The following is a 22,666-nucleotide window of genomic DNA, read 5'->3' as shown; positions in this document are numbered from 1 at the left end:
AACAGCAGGAGGGAATGGAGAAAGGAGTATCAAACGATTTAACAAGATATTTCTACCAAGACGGCAAATAAAGAACATATAAATTAGGTGAGAATATTGCTCTGTACAATCATGGTGTCCCAAAGTCCTTAGCTAGTTTTGGTGTTGGAAATTTTTTCGACAGAATATCAGCTTGATAGTCGTCGCACCCAAAAAATCAATTTAACAGCAGCTAGCCAAAGCGGTGACATTTCTAGGTATAAATAAGAGAATAAATATTCGTAGTGGGTTTTTTGTTTGATTGTTACGATTTTCTACACGGATCGGTCTGGATGTTATTTAAGCTGGCCACTTTGCAGTTTTACCATAACCTAATAAAAATCCATTATTATCCACTGCATTCTCTCTTAATGACAGTGCCGTTTTACATGCGTCTCTCCACGCATGGGATTTAAGTTAGCTGGTGTTGTTGCTAGCCTGACAATTAAATGAGAAATATTAAAATAATTAACTATTTCTGCGATTTCAGATGCACAAATGTACGCAAACCCCACGAAATAGTTGTAATATTAGTTTCCAATTCAGTACATCAGAATTAACTACGCTAATTGTAGTCTATCAGTAACTAGCTACCCAGCTAGCTAAGCACTGGCACCAGCAAAGCAGCACATAAGGCCAAGGTCGCAGTGAGGCCTATCATTGCATTTCCTTGCAATCTGTCGAACATTATTTACCCAAATGTCTATCTAGTTAAACGTAAATTTTGTATTATCTTCTTACACATTTCTTAAAAATAAGGCTAAACATAGCAATGGTACAGCAGCGCACTCGTGCGCTTTCTTAGCTACGACATTTGCATTTAACTGAGCTGACGTTTGAGAATTTTTTTGGCGTAAGCCACAATTGATCAGTAATGCTGGAAGAGTGAGTGATAGCGAGATTGCTTTGGGAAAAAAAAGTAGATACATATCTTAATATATATATATTCATTCTCGGAGTAACTAAGATGAGAGAGATGTTAAGGTAAGACTTGAAGGGATATGTACCACACACGTGTGCCGTAAAGATGGCTACATGTCAACGTAACGGATCGGCCGGCCAAGAAGTGTGAAATAAAGATGTTGACTAACCGCCCCCCCCAAGAACAAGTATTTCAAGTGGGAATATGTAGCGAGGGAGAGTAATGGGAAGCATTTCATGATGTAAATAACCTTTGTTGAGGAGTCTCTGCGCTCTTTAATATCAGTGGGAAAACAATGTATAGTGTTCCCAAGCGCAGGGAAATTTTGAGCCTCTGTTGGTTAGGTTCTACGAGTTAGCGATGCACTCACTACATGAATGCAGATATCTGTCTAAAGTAACAAGGAGATATCTCATTTTTTGCAAACAGACCTCATTTAAGTAAATTTTAGAGTAATAGATGGATAGAAGAGGAATACAAATCTTATCCTGATAAAGAAGTTCATTTAGGAGGGTATTTGATTAACCTGAGCCCAGTGGACTGGTGTCTGGGCCTTAAGGAGTCAGTGTTGTGGAACTAAAAGTGTACGCTCTCAAAATCGTGAACAAGTTGCATCACTTTTAGCTTTTGTGATTTTGTGGATTATTTAGAGAATTTGCTGAAGACTTTTTAAATATCAGCTCTCTGTTTTGTCTGGATGAGTCTTTACGTGCAGGTTTTCAAACCAAAAAGTAACACCATACATTATGTGAAAAGGACATAAAAGGTCAAGTAAAAAATTGCAATTAGACGGCCAATTTGCAGATGACAAAGAAAGTGCTCAAGATCTCACATTGCGTTTGTTAAATAGATGCAAGTGACATTTTGCATAATCTGCAATACATCTGCTGTTGGACCTGTTCTTTTATCCCACATATGCTCTGCAAATGTTCTTGTTCACAAGGCTGTTTTGTAACGGCTATCAAGTGAATGTGACAGTAATGCAAGCGGGGATGAATTATTGATGAGAATTTATGAATACATGTGAAATGCATGTTATGGAGACCTGCCCTTGCTTTTCTGGGTCAAGTCAGATGATCTGCAGCACAGCGTGCTCTGTTGAGGGCTGTCTCCTTTGACTGATCTGAATGTGAAGTTTTAGTCTAAGATGTCAGAAGTTTGAGCTGCTGTGTGTTGTGAGATGCTGAAATCACTTCTTGCTTTGTGAAACCTTACCTAAGTGTTGTCCCCTCCCCAGCACCAGGAGATTTAGAAAGCACCGTAAGCTAACTTTGAATGTCACCAGCTGAACGGAATGATTAACCATTAATTAATGTTCCAGTAATTTATACACACATACAGATTTTTATCATGAACGTGGAGCTCATTTTAGTGTTACAGAATATAGCTTATCTCACTGAAAATCTAAAACATTTTCATGCTGCTCTTGTATGCTTCATCTGTTGCTAGCATAGAAGCTTACTATAAAGTTGGTGCTGACGTGGGCCCTTGAAAGAGTCATAGCTGCCATCACGTCCAGAACCATTCACATGCTAATGTAGGTCATACTCACCACTTTTTTTCTAGACCTTGACTGGGTCTATGGTATGCAGCCTGTCTGGGCTGCAGTTGTGTGTTCAACAAGGCAAGACTAGGATGGCTTAAGCAGGATGTCTGGAGACCTTAGCTTCTGTGTTTGACTTTGGCTGGATCTGGGTTTGTTAAATGATGCATATGGATTCAGAATTCACTTCTGCAAGGCCAGCATGGAAGAAATACAAGCTATCATTAAATCTGAAGAAGAAAGACACTCTTTGTGATGTGGAGACTGAAACACACTCAAATACGGCTCTGTACACCCTCTTATATTGTGGAAATGATCAAGCAGCCATTTAATCATACTGTGCTTGTAATTTTTGGCGTTTTAGCAATCGCGACCAGTATTTTGTAGTCTTATTGAAGTGAAGTACAGTTAAGTAGCCAATCATTTTTCATTCAGACTTTTTTTTTTTCCCCTGCAGAGAGTAGGCTATGTCATAGAGCAAAGCAGATGTGTGTCAGCATTTCTAAGATCTTAGAGTAAATAACCCCTGTGGTTGAATTATAGATTCATGAACTCCAACACTTACTTTTCAAGGCAGATTTTTAACCAATAGCAAATGTGTTCACTCAATAAAAATGAAGCCTTGTGTTACTTGAGCTGAAATGACTGCCGAGATTTGTTGCAGCTGTGTTTAGCAGCGGTGGTCAGAAGAAAAGTGTGGTCCTGATTTTGGAGTGGCAGAAATGTGTTGACAAGCCAGTTGTCATCCAAATTCAGTTGCCCTCCCTTTGCCTGTAAGCTGTCTTATGTTCTTATGTTGTTTTTTTCCCTCTACTTTTAGTTTCAGTTCATTAAAAGGATCATTAACTCAGGCTGTGAAGGCTCAGCAGTTGCATTTAAGGTAAAACTGTTCCTAAACTAAACATACCATACCATAAATATGAATGAAATTTTGTCTGTTTGCCACTGCTATTAAAAAAGTGCACTCCCATCAATGGAGTTGAGGTTATTTTTTGTACTTACCCCCAGGACTGTTTAACTTTAATTTGGTTTTTTCATCTGTGTCTACTGTATGCTGTTGCCTGCCGCTGAAAGTTGTTTGGCACTCCAAAATGATTAAATGACCGTGGGCCAAAAACAGAGGTCTTCATAAGCACATCAACATCATCAGATATGGCAAAGTCTTAATCAAAGTCTTATTGAATCTAAGAATTTAGCACAAATGTATATGGGATACATTTGGGAAAAGCTAATAGCATGCAGTAGCAGCTAACTCGTTACAGAAGACATGTATGCAAAAACCCCAAAATAATGCTTTTGACAGACATGGGGTTTAATAAATAGAAGTGCTAACACTAACTTAATTTATAGTGGACTACCACTTGAAAGCACTCCCTGCCAGTTGGCATTCATTAATATCATTTCCTAACACATAAGATGATAAAGTGAGTTTTACACATGCAACCAAAATAGCTAAGGACAAGGACAAAAGATGCTACAAGGTGAGAAAGATTGAAACAAAACAGAAAAAAACCTGATGTACAACACTATTGTTCACATATATGTGTTTTTACCCCATCATAGCCCCATAGTACAGTGACGGTGGGGGAAGAGCATGAGCTGATTGAAGAGCACTGATAATGAAGCCCAGAATAAGTGCTCCCAGGACACACAGCAGAGTGTTGAAAACCCAATCTGTGAGTAGACTCCTCATACTCTCCACTCTCACACGGCTGTAGTGTAGTGAAAGGGCGAAACAGCCAATTGGATAGAGCGAGTTAGTCTGTACTGGTAAAACTTAAAACGCTTCAGTCAGAGATTACAGCTAGAGGCTAAATAATGCTTTTGCGATCTAGGAGATACCGGTTGTTCTTTTGGCCTCATTAATATCTGACAGCCTAAATCCAAGGACAGTGCATTTTTAGTGATGCATTGTATGTTAAGAATAGGCCAGCTGTTTTCATAGCAATGGGACCTGGTTTATGTACTCGATAAGTCGGAGGGCCGTAAGCGCAACAGCCCTGTGCTGTGAAATTGCTTTGTTACTCTGTGTATATTAAAAGGTTCTGGTTTTCCCTGTGTAGTAAGCTCTAGGAGACCATGATGATATGAGATAAACACTGGATGACTGGAGGCTCCCCCTGCTTAAGAAACCCTTAACATGGCAGGACTACAGCTGGTGACCCCTGCCTCCTCACCCATGGGGCCTTTCTTTGGTCTCCCGTGGCAACAGGAAGCTATCCATGACAACATATATACACCAAGGAAATATCAGGTAAGTCTTCAGGAGAACTCAAGGTCATTTGTATTTTTAACTTTAATGCAACCTGGGAGAATCCACTGAGAACCAGGTTTAATTTTGCAAAGATGCCCTAAGGATATTTGCATAATACTGTGATAGTTGGCCATGTTCTTTTCAGAGCAATTGGAAATGTGTTCTATGGAGATTACTAAGCCCAAGCAGCACTCAGCATGCCTGCTGTACACATGTTGGTTTGGTGTAAGCAAACTGATGCTGCATGTGGAGGGATGTTTTTTGTAGGACTTGAACAACAAGGATAACCATGCATGTAGGCCCTAGAATGATGAAAATGCTGATACTCTTTTTTTTTTTTCCTCTTCCTAACAGGTTGAACTTCTCGAAGCAGCTCTTGAACACAATACTATTGTCTGCTTAAATACTGGCTCAGGGAAGACTTTTATTGCAGTACTCCTAACAAAAGAGCTCTCCCACCAAATCCGTGGAGACTTCAGAGAAAACGGGAAAAGGACCGTTTTCTTGGTGAATGCAGGTGGGGAAAGTACTGTATGCTGATGCATTGTTACACTTCAGTCTTTGCACTTAACAGCATCCTGAGTGAATCTGCCTGTTTGTGCTGCTCAGCTGCCAGTGTGGTGTGTCACTGTAACTGTCACATTCCTTTTTTTTTTTTTTCTTTGTTTGTTTTTTTTTTGCCGCCTTGTTCTTCTGAAGCATCATTGGTTTTCAAGGCTTACGACACGGCAGGAAACATCTGCTGACATTGAAATGAAAAGCAGTAAAGCTTGAAGAGTTGCAGGATTGCTTGTGATAACCTTACATGTGTTTTGTTCAAGAGGCTTTATAATAGTATTTTGACATTTTTGTGTGTGTGTGTGTGTGTGTGTGTGTTTTAGCACCGTCTGTGGCTCAGCAAGCGGCTACTGTTAGGACCCATTCAGATCTACAAGTCGGCGAGTATACAGAGAACACTGCTTTGTGGACGGAGGAAAAATGGAGCCAAGAAATAATGGAAAATCAGGTGTGATTACACAGCCAAGAAAAGTTTTCCGCTGCTTTTGAACACACTTAGAAACACTGATGAATTCCAAGGTGTTATTTGAATTGCTAGCAGATTCAATCTTTTTGTTGAAATGTCATGCTGTAATCTTTTCAGGCCTGTGTGACGACTCCTCATGCAACCTACCTCTTTTCCATAATTTCTATTCTTACAGGTGCTTGTTATGACATGCCACATATTTCTACATGTACTGAAGAATAGAGTCTTGCCACTATCAAAAATCAACCTGGTGGTTTTTGATGAATGTCACCTTGCAATCACGGACCATCCCTATCGGGAGATAATGAAGGTGAAATTGCAGTCTGTGCATAGAGTTGTAGCTTGGTAATCACATCCATCATTGTATAGAATACGATAATAAAAGTTTCATCTAGCTGTCATCCTAAAGAAATGCAAAAAAGGATGTGAATCCAGCTGAGAGTCTTAATGGACATGTATTTAATTCTTGCCATTGAATTTGTTAGACCTATAGTAGGTAGCATAGGGAAATATGGACGGGTACATGACATGCAGAACACTTATACGCATGTAAACCTGAATTACATTTCGTTCACCATATCATAAGAATAAGCTGATATGCAGAACATTCAGATGATGAAAAAGTTAATTATGCAATTTTGTCTTTAGACCATCAGATTGTAAGCTATTTTCTTTTGAGTGCAATACAGTGCTCTGGAATTTCAGTGTAATTTTAATCATATGCTTGCAGATATGCGAGGGGTTTCCAAGCTGTCCCAGGATTCTGGGTCTGACAGCTTCCATTTTAAACGGCAAATGTGATCCCTGTGACCTGGAGGAGAAGATCCAAAATCTTGAGAGGATTCTGAAAAGCAATGCAGAAACTGCCACTGATCTTGTTGTGTTGGATAGGTACATTCATTAAACTGAGTATTTTCTTATATTACGCTGACGCTGAAATGAAAGATAGAAGAAAACATATTTTCAGCCATTGTTAAATGTCTCTTTTGAAATGAACATGCTGAAAATACTGTTTATCAGTTGTAGAGGGGTTTTTTTTCTTTTTCTTTACAAGTGTGAGAATGATGTCACAGACTGTTCACTGGGGGATTATATTGTTGACGGTTTGTTGTGGTCACAGATATGCATCCCAGCCTCGTGAGGTGGTCTTGGATTGTGGAGCTTACCAGGACAAGAGTGGGCTCTCACAGCGCCTTCTGAGCGAGTTGGATGAAGCTCTTCATTTTCTTAATGACTGCAATGTATCTGCACATCGAGAAGACAAAGACCCAACCTTCATCTCCAAACAGGTTTATACACTCAAGATTTCTTTTCAGATTCTTAGATTGAGATTTAAATACCCTTGAAAAAGACGTTTTTGCAGCTGGAAGCATCCCAATAAACAATAACCATCTGGCACTTACTGATTAGACCTACATGTGGTTTGCATGTCTTCACTTGCTCATTTGGAAAGGTCTCTTGGACTAAACTCTGAAGTCCTGGGTTGTTTTCAGGTGCTGAGTGATTGCAGGGCAGTACTGACTGTGCTGGGGCCTTGGTGTGCTGACAAAGCAGCGGGGATTATGGTGCGAGAGCTGCAGAAGTACATCAAGCACGAGCAAGAGGAGCTCAACCGTAAGTTCCTGCTTTTTACTGACACCATCCTGAGGAAGATCCACGCGCTGTGTGAGGAGCATTTCTCCCCGGCCTCTCTGGATCTGAAGTTCGTCACACCCAAGGTTCTGAAACTTCTGGAAATCCTTCGAGAATACAAGCCCTTTGAGCGCCAGCAGTTTGAGAGTGTGGAGTGGTACAATAACCGCAACCAGGACAACTATGTCTCCTGGAGCGACTCGGAAGACGAAGATGAAGACGAGGAGGTTGAAGTCAAGGAAAAGTCCGAGGCCAACTTCCCGTCGCCATTCACCAACATACTCTGTGGGATCATCTTTGTTGAGCGGCGATACACGGCAGTTGTTTTAAATCGGTTAGTTTTGGTATCAGTAGTTTTTCTCTTTTAAGCTGGACAGTGTACATAATGAATTTTATTCCATGTAAACACTTCTGACTTTTATAGGCTCATTAAAGAGGCTGGAAAGCAGGATCCAGAGTTAGCCTATATCAGCAGCAACTTCATCACAGGCCACAGCATTGGCAAGAACCAGCCTCGCAACAAGCAGATGGAGGTGGAGTTCAGGAAGCAGGAGGAGGTAAGTGGTGAATAACATTGGACAGGGACACTCGAAGAAGTTGTTCTGTTTCTCCTGAATTTCAAATCAATTCATTGTCTTCAAACACTTACCGTTGTTTCACAGGTCCTTCGCAAATTTCGTGCGCATGAAACCAACTTGCTTATTGCAACCAGCATTGTGGAGGAAGGGGTGGATATTCCAAAGTGCAATCTAGTGGTTCGGTTTGACTTGCCAACCGAGTACAGGTCCTATGTGCAATCCAAAGGTCGGGCACGGGCTCCAGTCTCCAATTACATCATGTTGGCAGACAGCGAACGAACAAAGGCATTTGAAGAGGATCTCAAAACTTACAAGGCTATAGAGAAGGTAAACAAAGACGTGAACGAGACAGTCTTCCTCCAGAAGGCGGCTTAATGACATTGACGTATATTAACGTATCTTTCTTTTGACAGATCCTTAGAAATAAGTGCTCCAAATCAGCTGAGTGTAATGAGTTTGAAATGGAGCCCGTGGTAGATGATGACAACATTCTTCCACCTTATGTCCTGCGCTCTGAAGATGGAGGCCCTCGGGTTACTATTAACACAGCAATAGGGCACGTCAACAGGTAATTTTTCCCCTCCACCGAGACTGCTAGCGTGCCTTTAAATGTCGATTGTTCGTACAAAGAACAAAATTTTGGCAGGGTCTCCTGTTTAATCTCCCGTTGATTGTGAAGTAATACGTCGTGTCTTTTGCAGATACTGTGCCAGACTTCCCAGTGACCCTTTTACTCACCTGGCACCCAAGTGTAAGACTGCGGAGCTCAAGACTGGTAGCTATCAATCAACTCTCTTCCTTCCCATCAACTCTCCTCTTCGAGAGCCAGTCACAGTAAGTGTTGGTTATGAATATTTCCTGTTTAGATGGTCTTTTCTTCAGCTGTAATGTATTGTTTCATTTCATAGGGAGTTTTATTGTTTATAATCATGTTCATTTTCGAGTTGTTTGTATGAGAGATGAAACTGTAAAATGGTTTGTGTGATAAATATGTTTCGTGTGCTTTTTTTCTGTCTTTTGCAGGGGCCCATGATGAGCTGTGCAAGACTTTCTGAGAAAGCAGTAGCGCTTCTTTGCTGTGAAAAACTTCACAAAATAGGTATGCCATTTAAATATGTAAAAACATAATATCCATTGTTGTGACTTAATTTTTTTTTTAATTATCAACAGTGAGGAATCACCACTGAAGGACTGACATTTTTGTGCTAATCATTCATTTATGTGCATGTGTGGACATGTACAGTCGGCCCTCCATATTCGCAGGTTTAACTTTTGTGGATTTGATTATTCGCGACTTTGCCATCAATAATTAAATGGGAATTTTTTTTTCGGTGTTGTACGACCTACTGGGGAAAAATTGCAGATGACGTGTGTAGACTAGAAAATGTAAACGTGGTGCACCCCCCATAATTGTACTTTTTGTGTCCCCTCCAGGATGTTGTAGACTTTTTTTTTTTTTGCGTTATTATTCATGCTTTCGCATTTAGATGTAATTTGCTGTTGTACCTTTAAGAGAAGAGGAAATCAGTGAGTGCCATAGTGAGGTTCTTGACTGTATAGTAGAGAGTTTGCGTAGAAGAAATAAAACTTAAGAGAAGAGAGTACAGAGCGAGAGAAAATGTCGGAGTGATGTGTAGTTTTATGCTGTTAGAAGAATAAATGAAGAAAACATATCAACACACTTGTTTTCAGACATGTTTTTTTTTTTAAGTGTGCAACATAAAGAAAGCTAAAGAAAGTTTAGTCATACGTCATAAATGCATAAAATTATGTATCATTAATCTGTTTTATCATTTACTACCATAAATATAGGTTACAGTATGAAGAGTTAAGGTTTGGGGGGGGGGGCCTAGAGATATTCATGGTTTTCCATTTCCCCGCGAAAGTGGAGGGCCGACTGTATTCTCAGAGTGAATTCTCTCCACTGATACACATTGCCATCTTCACCAGGTGAGTTGGATGATCATTTAATGCCAGTGGGAAAGGAGACAGTGAAATATGAGGAAGAGTTGGACCTGCATGATGAAGAGGAGACAAACGTACCAGGCAGGCCCGGATCCACCAAGAGGAGACAGTGCTACCCAAAAGCCGTGAGTGCATCACGTGTTTCAGGATTACTTTATACGTTCACCATGCAGGCAACAGTGCTGTGAGGGACCTCATGCCATATAGTGAATGCAGGAAGGGATGATAGACATTTAACTATGTCTTTTTATGGATTTGAAGTGTCTTATTACAGATTACTCCCTACTAAGCTGAAATCTTGTCGGTGAAATTTTCAGTTTATCGATGGAACCATAAATTTGAGACATATGTATGTTTCCTCAGATACCAGCATGTCTTCGGGACAGTTACCCTGTTCCTGAGCAGTCATACTACCTGTACGTGATAGGGATGGTTCTGACCACCCCTCTGCCTGATGAGCTCAACTTTCGGAGGAGAAAGCTCTACCCTCCTGAGGACACCACCAGGTGTTTCGGCATACTGACAGCTAAACCAATACCTCGGGTAAATGTTTCTCAAGATCGGAGGCTTTTCTACAATCTAGAAACATCTGCCTTAAGTGTAACGTCTGTTTACGGTCAGTTTAATGATTTAGACCACAAGGGAAGTGCCATTCGTATGCTGTTAAGTCAGTCAAGAATGTCCCGTCAGATCCTCTCAAGAGTGATTAAGATGGAAAATTCTCCATGCGAACCTTTCTCCAGATCCCCCATTTCCCTGTGTACACACGCTCTGGTGAGGTGACCATCTCTATTGAGCTGCAAAAGGCAGGCTTCACTTTGACTGCCCAGCAGCTGGAGCTTATCACGCGCCTGCACCAGTACATCTTCTCTCACATCCTCCGGCTGGAGAAACCCGCACTGGAGTTCAAGCCCACTGAGGCTGATTCAGCCTACTGTGTTCTACCTCTCAATGTCGGTCAGTAGCACGAATTGCTGCGCCATGTTTTTTGATGCATCAGTTTGGGCATTTAACTGTCAGCGTAGTGGTATGTAAATCTAGCGTGAAACCATTTTGTCATTCAAATTTATGCTGCCTTTTTTTTTTTTTTTTTTTTATGTTTCCAGTTGAGAATTCCAATACTTTGGATATGGACTTTAAGTTCATGGAAGACATTGAAAAGTCCGAAGCACGCATTGGCATTCCTAACACTCAGTATACTAAGGAAAACCCATTCACTTTCAGATTGGAGGACTACCAAGATGCCGTTATCATTCCAAGGTTAAGATAAATCACGCTTTATCGTACGTGCATTTTATAAAATACTGTCGGCCTCTAAGATATGCATCTCACTAGACCGGAACTTGTTCCTAGGTATCGTAACTTTGACCAGCCACACCGGTTTTATGTAGCTGACGTCTACACGGACCTCACACCACTCAGTAAATTCCCCTCACCTGAATACGAGACCTTTGCTGAGTACTATAAAACCAAGTACAACCTGGACCTGTCCAACCTTGACCAGCCCCTTCTGGACGTGGACCACACATCCTCACGGTAACCGGTTGCAAATGGACAAGATGTCTTGCATTTGTGCTTTCATCTACTGAATTGTTGACAAGCACTGTGGGAATGTGTTTTTTCTGCAGACTCAACCTCTTAACTCCCCGGCACCTTAATCAGAAGGGGAAGGCCTTGCCCCTGAGCAGCGCTGAGAAGAGGAAGGCCAAGTGGGAGAGCCTACAGAATAAACAGGTAATAATCTTAGACTGAGATCTACGCTAATTGTGATTACAGAAAACTCTGTGTGTGTGTGTAATCATACATTACGCACGCTTGTTTTCCTTGTCTCCCTGTGGAGAGCAATCAATGTGAGTTAATTCCGTTATGAAAGTCTATGAATGACGTGACATAAAAATGGTTTGTTTTGTTTTTCCTCACTCTGTGTCGCTAGATTTTAGTACCAGAACTCTGTGCCATTCACCCAATTCCTGCCTCCCTGTGGAGGAAAGCTGTTTGCCTTCCCAGCATACTCTACCGACTTCACTGCCTTCTGACAGCAGAGGAGCTTCGTGCTCAGACGGCCATTGACGCCGGCGTGGGCGCTCTGACCCTGCCCCCTGACTTCAGGTTTGTCCCAAAAAACGAAATCTGTCAGAAAACTACATCTGTCACAAAGCACTCATTGTTAAGGGCCAAACTGACCCCCTTCAAAACACACGTAATTAATGTTTTGTGAATTTTCTATGACTAGCCCTTTATGAGCTTTAGTAGTGATGGCCTAGCCCCTCTTGTTTTAATATTGTATTTCATATATTGCATCAGACAGCTCCTTGTTGGCTGTGTGTTTGGTTTGTATTCTGCCTGTCTTTTGAAGTCGCTTTTGATCAAAGCATCTGCTAAATGAATAAATATAATGTAATGTAAGATTAATCAAGGCATTTCTTATTGTAGAGAAAACACTTTGGAGCAACATTGTTTCTGTGTCTTAACTCTGCATTCATTGTTTTTGCAATCGCTTTTCTTTCACGATTCAGGTATCCTAATTTGGATTTTGGATGGAAGAAATCCATTGACAGCAAGGCTTTCATTTCATGCCCCAGTACATGCACAGAAGACGATGATCAGTGTAAGCTTGGCACGCCTTCAGCCTCCGAACACACTGCCCAAGAAGGCTGTAGTATGGAAGCCTTGGCGCCCCAAACGGGCGCCTCCTCATGTGAGAACTGCAACGTACCAGACGAAAAGCTAGAGCCCCGTGAGCTCCCGACGACCGTTCGCCAATCACAAGACAAAGACAGGACGAGCTGCGTCTGTACCCGGACCCTCACTAACGGCACAGGGGGCGACCGCGGTGACAAAGGTGACCTCGATGGACGTGATGTTTGCCAATGCTCCCAGCTCTGCTCACCTGAGAGCGAACTATCGACACAAACCACTACCTCAGTTCCTGTGCAGCCCTCTCACAGCATTGAGAACCGGTCCCAGGCCAGCAATGAATGTACTCTGGACAGGAACTCAGACCTCCGTGATAGACATGTGAAAAAACCTACCTCAGACTGTTGCCGAGTGATCCAGATGGCAACCAGCACCACAGCACCTTCGTCAGTGTCTTCAGAAGCATCTGAGGCTATGGCTGCCCTGGTGGACCCGGCAGGCGAATCTCCAAAAACTCTGGGCCCTAACCCAGGCCTCATTCTACAGGCCTTGACCCTCTCCAACGCCAGCGATGGTTTTAATTTGGAGAGGTTGGAGATGCTCGGAGACTCTTTCCTCAAACATGCCATCACCACCTATCTGTTCTGCACATATCCCGATGCCCACGAAGGACGACTATCCTACATGAGGAGCAAAAAAGTTAGTACTGGCAGGCACATTTACGCACGAGAGTTTGTTTGTATTATATTGACAGCTGGGGTCTAACAGTACACTTATTCCTACTGTTCCGCTGTACTGCGTGGTACTTAGATTTCTTGTTACATTCTGAAACAAATGGATTTCTAAAGCTTTAATCGTACTGTACAATAATTCGACACTGTCTACGCATCCTACAGGGTGTACTTTATGCCTCTCAAATATCTAAGTAATGTTGCAGCCTACAGCAGTTGGCGCATTGTTTGACTAATTCATTCAAAATGTTCTTTCTAATGACGCATTATTTTATGATTTGTTGCTGGCTAAGCTAAACAGCGTTGACGACAGTGGTTGGTGTGGAAGTAAGCCAGACATGGAGAGAAGTCCGCTGACAATCAAAGTCGCAGATTCCCTTTTTCCATTTGAATCAACAACTATGTCACATGAGCCGTTTGTCGTTAGTTTAGACTGACATGTTTACCATATAAACAAAATAATGATTTTTTTTTTTTTTGTTCAGTTCTCCAGTTTTTCTAAAAAACATTCGTGCTAACTGTGACTCAAAAACAGAAGTGCTGAATCGAGGGTTAAATGAATCGCAGCACCCCTAGTCGACAGTCGGGAGTGTACACATTCAAGTCGTATGCAGATAATGAGCTTTTTTTTATCACTCTTTTTTTTTTTTGTCATTGCACGTGTTTGGTGAGATTCGGTGGACAAGTGACTCTTTTGGACAAAAGTTAACACAGTAAGGCATAGTGTATTTTTCTGTTCATTCATAGGTCAGCAACTGTAACCTGTATCGCCTGGGGAAGAAGAAAGGCCTGCCTAGTCGAATGGTGGTGTCCATCTTTGATCCACCAGTGAACTGGCTGCCTCCGGGCTACGTTGTAAACCAAGACAAAAGCAGTACAGACAAGTGGGACTCAGATGAGGTATGTCTACTGAAAAAGTCCTGTTTTTGTTTATTAACTGGCATTTGGATTGATGTAGTATCCCCTGTATTAGAACGTGTCCTTATGCTCAGTTGGATAGCGGTTGTTTGCTTAGTATTCTAAACATATCATGTTGGTTGCTATTGTTGCGTTCTCAGTTTCTGCCTCTAGAGGGCAGGTTTATCCTCTTGGGTGAAGTTTACTGTAGGGCAGAGGCCAGAGGTTTTTTTTTTTTTTTTTCTTCTTTTTTTTCTTTTTTTGCATGACAGTACTCATGCAGATGTGTGTACACACATGCTTAATATCTGTTTTCTATCAGTATCACTGTAGGTGCTGTTTAAGACTAGTTTTTTGAAGTCCTACTTATTTAGCTTCTTAATAGGTGATCCTGGCAGAGACACTGAATCGCATAGGTTTCAGTAAGAAATTACGTTACAATTTCAAACTACTTCAACAGATCTTTTGAGTTGCTATGCAAATATGTGTCGCAGTTGAGCTCATTCAAAAAGAAAGAACTACTGAAGTAGAGGTCCATAAATTTCACAGGCTGTTGTTGTCACTTGCTTTTGGTTACATATAACTTGTTAAGCCCGAATGAAAATTGTAGATGCTTGTGCGTATCGTAATTTATGTACATGAACAGACCTCAGTTTGTTTTAGTTTGCGTAATGACTTTTTCTTAAATCTTGATTGTACTCTAGCGTGTGTTTTAATGTCTTTTAAATCCTCAAGCTGAATGTGATGAGTAAAGATAAGCAAAATAAGCTTGAACAAAATTCAGCACCAGATACTTGACATTTTTCTAACGTTCAGTGGGCATGTTGGAGACTGGCAGTATATTCTGGGTTGCTTTGTGTGGTTTGTGGTGTGCATGTGTATGTGAAGAGTGTGCTGAAATCACCCGCGGCAGTGTAATTTTAAGTGTCAGAACTGTGTGTTATTACAATATTAGATGTCAGTTGTATTAACATTGTAATGAATGTGCATTTGAAATTTTCCCACATGGTCAACTTAATGTGTTGTTAATGAAATAAAGATGATATTTAGAATGCGTGTCAGCTATCGAGTTGCATGACGAGTGTGACTCATGCTGGTCAGTGCCAGTGTTCCTAACACATTCAAAGCCAGCCCTAAGCTGCCCCTAATACTGTGGTCTAACTGAAGCTCTTCAGTTAGATATAATCTTTCCATATCCCCATCATGGATCTTGACCACTGCTTGAAGTCATTGGCCTTTAGAGGCATTGGCATCAATAAGAACTTTTTTCCCCTCATCCTGAGGAGATCGTTCGTATGTTTAAAGGTTAATTTTTTTTTTTTTTTACCAGAATAAAGAGGATCAGGCTAATGGACGAACCAATGAGGATTACGATGATGATGAAGGTGAGATCGAAGATGAGGTGGAAGATGTGGGGCTCGTGTGGAAAGAGCCCAAGGATGAGGTGAACGTCGAGGATGACCTGGAATATTACCAGGAGCACATCAAGTTCATCGATAACATGCTCATTGGCTCAGGTGCTTTCGGCAAAAAGATCTCTCTCAGCAGCTTCCAGCCGGCAGAAGCCAACTACGAATGGAAGCCCCCTAAGAAACCCACAGTCCCCAATGCCCACTTCCCTTCTGACGCTCCAGACGAGTTTGACTACAGCTCCTGGGATGCCATGTGCTATCTGGACCCCAGCAAGGCAGCAGAAGAAGATGACTTTGTGGTGGGCTTCTGGAACCCCTCGGAGGAGAACTGCGGCACGGACATGGGCAAGCAGTCCATTTCCTACGACCTCCACACGGAGCAGTGCATCGCCGACAAGAGCATTGCCGACTGCGTGGAGGCCCTCCTGGGATGCTACCTTACCAGTTGCGGAGAGAGGGCAGCCCAGATGTTCTTGTGCTCTCTGGGCTTGAAGGTACTTCCAGTGGAGAAGCAAAGACGTGAGGACCACGCGACCAATGCTCTGACTGACTGTCCCATGGAGCTGCAGTACGGCTGGCTTAAAATCCCGCCACGCTGCATGTTCGACCATCCGGATGCTGAACGCACCCTCAATCACCTCATTTCTGGCTTCGAGAACTTCGAGAAGAAGATAAACTACACTTTTAAAAATAAAGCTTACCTTCTGCAGGCTTTCACTCATGCCTCATACCATTACAACACCATTACTGGTAAGTGGGTTAGTTCTGGTCTGCGGTCATTAGGCTCAGGGTGTTCGCAGTTTTTACCTTTAACTAAGCGAGATTAAAACAAAAATGACCGGTTCATGGCTTTAATAAGTAGTATTGTAGGTCTTGAAAACATTCTTTGTTTATGCCAGCATTTTGTGGTGATAGTTTTCATGTTGAAATGATTTGTAGTTGACTCATGCTGATGACTCGATCCCAAACTCTTGGCAGATTGTTACCAGCGGTTGGAGTTCCTTGGTGATGCAATTTTAGACTACCTCATAACCAAGCACCTTTACGAAGATCCACGTCAGCATTCGCCTGGCGTGCTTACTGACTTGCGCTCTGCGCTCGTCAACAACACCATATTTGCTTCCCTTGCAGTCAAGTATGACTACCACAAGTACTTCAAAGCCGTCTCACCCGAGCTGTTCCACGTAATTGATGATTTTGTGCAATTTCAGCTGGAAAAGAATGAAATGCAAGGGATGGATTCTGAGGTAAGCTATTCATCCTAAATCATCTGTAAAAGTTATCAGGCAGTGAAAAATTATGAATCCCCGTTGTGTGCCCTGCTGTATCCAATTGCCAGCGTATAGATATAAGCATTTATTTTATGAAAATTAACAGAACTCAGAATGTCATGCCGAATATGGGTGATCATTATGAATCTGTTCTGTGTTTGCAATGTTTTTTTAGTGTAGGAAAAATGCGGTTGGATTCAATTTATTTGGATATGTTTATCTTGGCACTGAATCTAGTCTTGTTTGACTGGAAAGCTTTTTATGCCTCAGGGACAACATTGGATACAGTAAGAGGAAAGACAAATTCATTAAAATAAGTTAGGCTCCCCCTAATTACATAGCTGGGCAACAGTGTGTCCCATTATATGCCAGAGCACAACAGATAGGGCTTTTGTTATGTTTAATGTTGAGAATAATTGAGGACAGATCATGTTTGGAGAAATGTTGTATGACCAATTTTCAACCTATCTGCAGGGAGGTGAATTTTTAGTGTGGAAAATTTGTGTTTAGTATTACTGACCACGATTTCACTGTACTTTTTTGAGCGAGTTTGTTGTTTTTATATCGATAAAATGTTTGTTTTTTTTTCGCTTACCTGTTTTTTCTTTTTTTGGGGCCACAATTAGTTTGATATGGAAGACATCATGTTGATAGATACAGATTTTTCTCCTGTGAGAAAACATTGATTTTTCTTTTACAGAAGAAAACAACAAGCAAAAAAACAAATCACTTTTTTGCCTTTCAGCTCCGCCGATCAGAAGAAGATGAAGAGAAAGAAGAAGACATTGAAGTCCCTAAAGCAATGGGGGACATCTTTGAATCACTAGCTGGTGCAATTTACATGGACAGCAAGATGTCCCTGGAGACTGTTTGGCAAGTGTATTATCCAATGATGAGGCCACTTATAGGTAAGAAAGAGAGATGTATGGTGGGGGGAATCGGTTCTATGATTTATTTTTTCTTTGATTGTCTGTCAGCTCATGCAGTGAGGACCTTAAGTTCTGTAATTTTCATATGTCCCAATTTTTGTGTGTATGATGAAATGCCATATTGAAAAGTTCTGTTTTTGTTTTCGCTTATTTTCAGAGAAATTTTCAGCTAACGTCCCTCGCTCTCCTGTGCGTGAATTGCTGGAAATGGAGCCGGAGACTGCAAAGTTCAGGTGGGAGTCTTGTCCATCTACAGTAGTCTTGCATCAGTCTAGGTTACACACAGTTAATTATACCCATCTGAGAGTTATGTTTGCAGGGGTTAATTTTGTTTAGAAAAGGACCAAATTATGTCTGCCTCGTAAACTTTGCATCTTCTTTAAGCATTTGAAGGTGGATGAGAATACATCATCCAGTGGGAAGAGAAGTGTATGGTAGGGGCAATCAGTTCTGCGATTTACTTTCTCTGTGACTGATTGTCAGCTCAGTGTGGGCCTTAAGTTCATCCTCCTCGCTGACAAAAACCCAATGTCAGCTCTAGGCCTGAAACCCCTGATCCCCCTGTTAAAGTTTTACGAACCATTTGCTGGATAAATTGGTCACTGTGCTGCGAATCTATGATTCCTGTAAGATTTAAGTTTGTTTAGAGAAAGGAAAAGAATAGGGAACTGAGGTTTAATTCTAACTGAACTGGTGTCTCCTTAAATATCCCAAATCTGCTTTCCAGCGCAGTCACTGCTGTACTGCCCTCTGTGCCATTGCTGTAAGGCCCTCTTGTGTTGCTTTGATCATAAAGATCCTAGGAAAGTTACGCAATACTAAAATGATGTTCCTGAGATCTAGAAATGGTTTTGTTCTGGGTCATGTTGTTTGTGCGTCTCTTACTCATGATTGAGAATCCACGTCAATATTTTAGCCTCATAAATAATGTCAGTTATGGTACTCAAAATAGCGTAGAAATAGATTTAAGAATGAAGGGGTTTCTGACTGCCACTTGATCCCCTTCTTTTCTTACATTGGGAATATAATGGATCAATCGATGATCTTTCATTTGAAATGATATTGAGAAATTTTGGAGTTTCATCCGTCTCAGCTTCTATAATCACCGGATTTGTTTTCGGAGCTCAGACAAGAGACAGACCGACACAGCTCTCACCGTCGTTCTCCGTGTGTTCCTCCCTTCCGCAGCCCGGCAGAGAGGACGTACGACGGGAAAGTGCGGGTGACGGTGGAGGTGGTGGGGAAAGGAAAATTCAAAGGCGTGGGCCGCAGCTACCGGATAGCCAAGTCAGCGGCAGCACGCAGAGCCCTGCGCAGCCTCAAAGCCAATCAACCTCAGGTCCAGAATAACTGAGCTTCATACACACTAAAAGCACCCCCCCCCCCACTCCAGTCTCTGCAGCAGAGTGGCATCTGAGTGAAAGCGGTTTCACATAGGGATATCACACACACACACACACACACACACACAAAAAAATGCGTTCATTAGTTTAAAAAAAAAATGATGAAGAGAAAAGTACATGTGGGGTTCAATTTATAACCATTTTTTTTTTCTTTTTCTTTTTTTTTTTTCCTTTTTCCTTTTTTTTTTTTTTTTTTTTTGCGCAAACACAATCTCTTACTTTTCTTTCCCTTCCCAGCTTTGTTTGATCACAAGAGTGCTTTATTAACGTTATAGCAAGTGTTTAGGGAAAAAAAAAAAAAGAAAAAAAAAGGTCAGGTCTCACTTTTTCTCAGTTTTGTTTGTTTTTTTTGGTAAGATTTTACATCATTGAGAATATCCTCTGCTTTGTCTTAGTGAATAAAGAGGCTTATGCTTAAGTAGTATTAGAATGTACATAGTCAAAATCAAAGGTATAAATTAAATAAGAAAAACAAACAAACAAATAAAAAAAAAAAACGCTAAACTCCTCAGTCTGTGCACTAGTGCCAGTTTTAAAAGCGGTTTTTAACGCGCTGTGGCGGGGGTGGGGGGGGGAAGGAGGGAGGGGGGGAAGGAGGGAGGGGGGGCAGAAAGCTCGCAAGAAGGAGACCATGGCGTAAGACCAGTGTTGTCGTTTGTCCTGAGATGGTATTCTTAATCATTATTGCACTTATCTCATTAGGGTCCGCTTTGTTTTGAACTTAATCTTGAACATTTCATCAGATCAACATCAAATCATATAAGGACATTCTTTTCTTTTCTTTTCTTTTTTTTTTTGCCTTCTTGATAAAGACCCTCCCTCATATCCTGTGTCATGGATAGCAATTCAACATTCCCAATTACTGTAAGTGAAATTGTTTTTAACAGCACTTGAGGATGCATGCTTGTGTAGCGATGTATTATCAGAGCCAACTGGATGAATTATATAAATGTTATAAAACTACCAATTCTATATAGAAAGAACAATATTAAATGTTTATTATGATCTAAGTTGCTACTTTGGGCTCAGTAATGTCTTTTGATACCGATAATGATGACATTTATTTGATGGTCATTATGAGCATTAGAGCAGTCTCCACTGACTGACTGACTTGTTTAGTTTTGATATTTTGACAAAAAAAAAGAAAAAAAAAGAAGACATATCACTTGGGAACTATGCTGCAGATTTTGTAAGAATTGGATACTTCTGTAAGACACACAGCACCTTTACCTACAGTCTTTAGGACACAACAATATTTTACTAGATAACTTGTACTTCACTCGCGTCACTTACCAAAGTCAAAACTGATGCAACGCTATTAGGTTGCACCTGTGAAGTCAATCTTTCGTAAGTCACTCATTTAGGCATTGAGGGATGTGAAAACCAGCTTTTTTTTTTTTTTCTTTTTAGTTTAACTATGTGGCGTAGCTATAGCCTCTTGTCTAGCCTAAATGTCTTCATATTAATAGGCATTCTTCACTTGAATACCTCAGTTAATTGCATGCATTTCTTTTTTTTTTGTTGTTTTTTTTTTTTTTTTTTGGTGCTATGTTTATTATTAAGCTTGAATTTCTCATCTTTTTTGCACTGTAACTATAATACCTCTTTATTTTACCTTTGAGATCTGTTGGGTTTGGTTGTCCTATTCTATCAGCAGTCTGTGCTGTTGTAGAGGTCAGCTTAACTTTTTGTTTCCCTGTTTGAATTGATGCTTGAAGACTTTGGATGGAAGGCTGGGAAAGATGCTCTCTGCACATAAGCTTGAGTTGAATGCTTCTCTGTTGAGCTTGGTTTCACTTCCAAACTGAAAAGAATTCAGACTCGGAGAAGAAGGCTCATTCAACGCTTGTCGACCTGAACAGATTGCACTCTGATGCTGCTTTGTCTTAAGTCTCTCTTGCTACCTGTAAGCCTTGCGTAACCTCCATTATGGGTTCATCTCGGGGAGCAGAAAAAAAAAAATCATTTATGGTTATCTTAATCTGTGCACTAGTGTCTTCACTAAGTTGAAAGTGCAATCCACTCCTGTTTAGGCTTACCAGTCATTGTTCCCTGAGAAAACCAACGTAGGCAGTATCGTGTCTTCTGATCGGCGTCGATATTTTGAAGCGACATGGACGTGTCTTAATCTGTCCTCTTTATAGAGTTCTGTTCTTGTGGCCAGGCCAAGTTATTGCATCACAGGTACTGCTACCTCACAAAACCTGGCATTCGATTTGAGTCATGCCTTTTAATGATGAAATCAATACTAAATGTTACATTTCTGGATTAAAAAAGACAAACAATGAATTTTAGAGAGAGCAGTTGTTGTTTTACTCTGCTATTTGTACCATTTTTTGGGGGGAAAAAAATCATTATATACTGTACATTTATATGTCCACAACAAATTTGCACTAAAAATACATTCCCACTCCCATAATTTATTCGCTTCTATTTAACATCTTTTGTATAGAAGATATATGGTAAAACTGTGCCTTTTGTCTGTCAAAATGTCATCTAAACCCTTAGTGTATTCACTGCTTAACCCAGTGCTTGCTGCATTCGCAAGCTGTTGTTTAATGGTATGTGTATGTGTAAGTTTAACTAACTGCGGTGCCATACGTTAGTTATGGATATTTTAAAGTAGACTTTAAAGTAAACCTATGGATGCAAACCCCACAAGGAGTTCTCCGCTGTATCTCGGCCTTTTAAGGAAAAGATGGGCAAGACTTTTTAAATCGTAAATTGATGACACTGCTTGGCCACCGGTGACTAAGATGCCACAGGCTTTTGAGATTTCAGACGTGCAATTACGGCACATTGTTCACGCCGAGTGCAATCATGTTTCATCTCGAGAACAAGAGTTGAGTGATCCTCTTTTCAGTGTCCTTAATCGCAACTTTTGAATTTGGTCTTTTATAGTAGAGCATTGAGAGCTTTTGGATCTGATTTGAATTTTATTACCACTCATTGATGGACCTTAGTGAGTGGTGAGTATATCAGGAACAAACTGCTTAGACTCCGCTATAACAACACTGTCTCTCCAACGCTTAACCCTCAGACTTTAACAGCGTTTTCACATTTAACTCTTGTTATATCCTTTTTCCAGTGTACCAATGGCACACCAATTTTCACATTTCTTTTTCTAATATTTGCAGATGTTTTCTGGTAACAAGCTTCAAAGAATGTGATATCACTCATATGGTGCCACATCCATTTTATTATTATTTTTTTTTTGTAAATGGACTGTATCCCAACTGGTAAATGATTAATCAAGACAGAGCTAGTCCTGCACGGTATAAATTACTTGCAACCTCAGTGTTGTGTTAAAAAAAAAAATGTGTTTTCATCCTTGTTGGGAATTTTAATGTAAAGTAGTCCTCCATCGTACGGTATGCTGCAGACTGTGTTTTCTTACTGGCGGAGAATTGTTGTTTCTTGTTTTGTTTGCTTTTTTTTTCCCTTTTGTTT

General features: G+C 40.9%; 1 protein-coding gene across 2 annotated transcripts; it reads left to right on the top strand.

The window, feature by feature from the left end:
* On the top strand, positions 1–19,258 carry dicer1 (dicer 1, ribonuclease type III). 2 transcript variants are annotated; one of them, XM_030781691.1, is made up of 29 exons: positions 1–87; positions 3,304–3,363; positions 4,047–4,159; positions 4,547–4,737; positions 5,092–5,254; positions 5,619–5,743; positions 5,937–6,071; positions 6,492–6,652; positions 6,882–7,050; positions 7,255–7,727; positions 7,818–7,950; positions 8,056–8,298; positions 8,385–8,539; positions 8,673–8,805; positions 8,995–9,070; positions 9,922–10,061; positions 10,300–10,479; positions 10,680–10,893; positions 11,043–11,196; positions 11,290–11,472; positions 11,565–11,670; positions 11,870–12,045; positions 12,453–13,272; positions 14,052–14,204; positions 15,532–16,363; positions 16,592–16,860; positions 17,630–17,792; positions 17,971–18,046; positions 19,002–19,258. In XM_030781691.1, exons 4-29 carry the CDS (start codon positions 4,624–4,626, stop codon positions 19,165–19,167), a joined length of 5,712 nt encoding a protein of 1,903 aa, XP_030637551.1. In that variant the 5' UTR covers positions 1–87; positions 3,304–3,363; positions 4,047–4,159; positions 4,547–4,623; the 3' UTR covers positions 19,168–19,258. The 2 variants fall into 2 exon arrangements, with proteins under 2 accessions (XP_030637551.1, XP_030637558.1); XM_030781698.1 differs by lacking the exons at positions 1–87; positions 3,304–3,363; positions 4,047–4,159 and adding an exon at positions 14,320–14,340 and having other exon boundaries at positions 4,615–4,737; positions 15,547–16,363.
* Positions 19,259–22,666: the final 3,408 nt, after the last annotated feature.

This window comes from Chanos chanos, chromosome 1 (assembly GCF_902362185.1).
Source record: "Chanos chanos chromosome 1, fChaCha1.1, whole genome shotgun sequence".
In the NCBI taxonomy this organism is placed as follows: Eukaryota; Metazoa; Chordata; class Actinopteri; order Gonorynchiformes; family Chanidae; genus Chanos; species Chanos chanos.
This window is presented reverse-complemented; position numbering and strand designations above follow the sequence as displayed.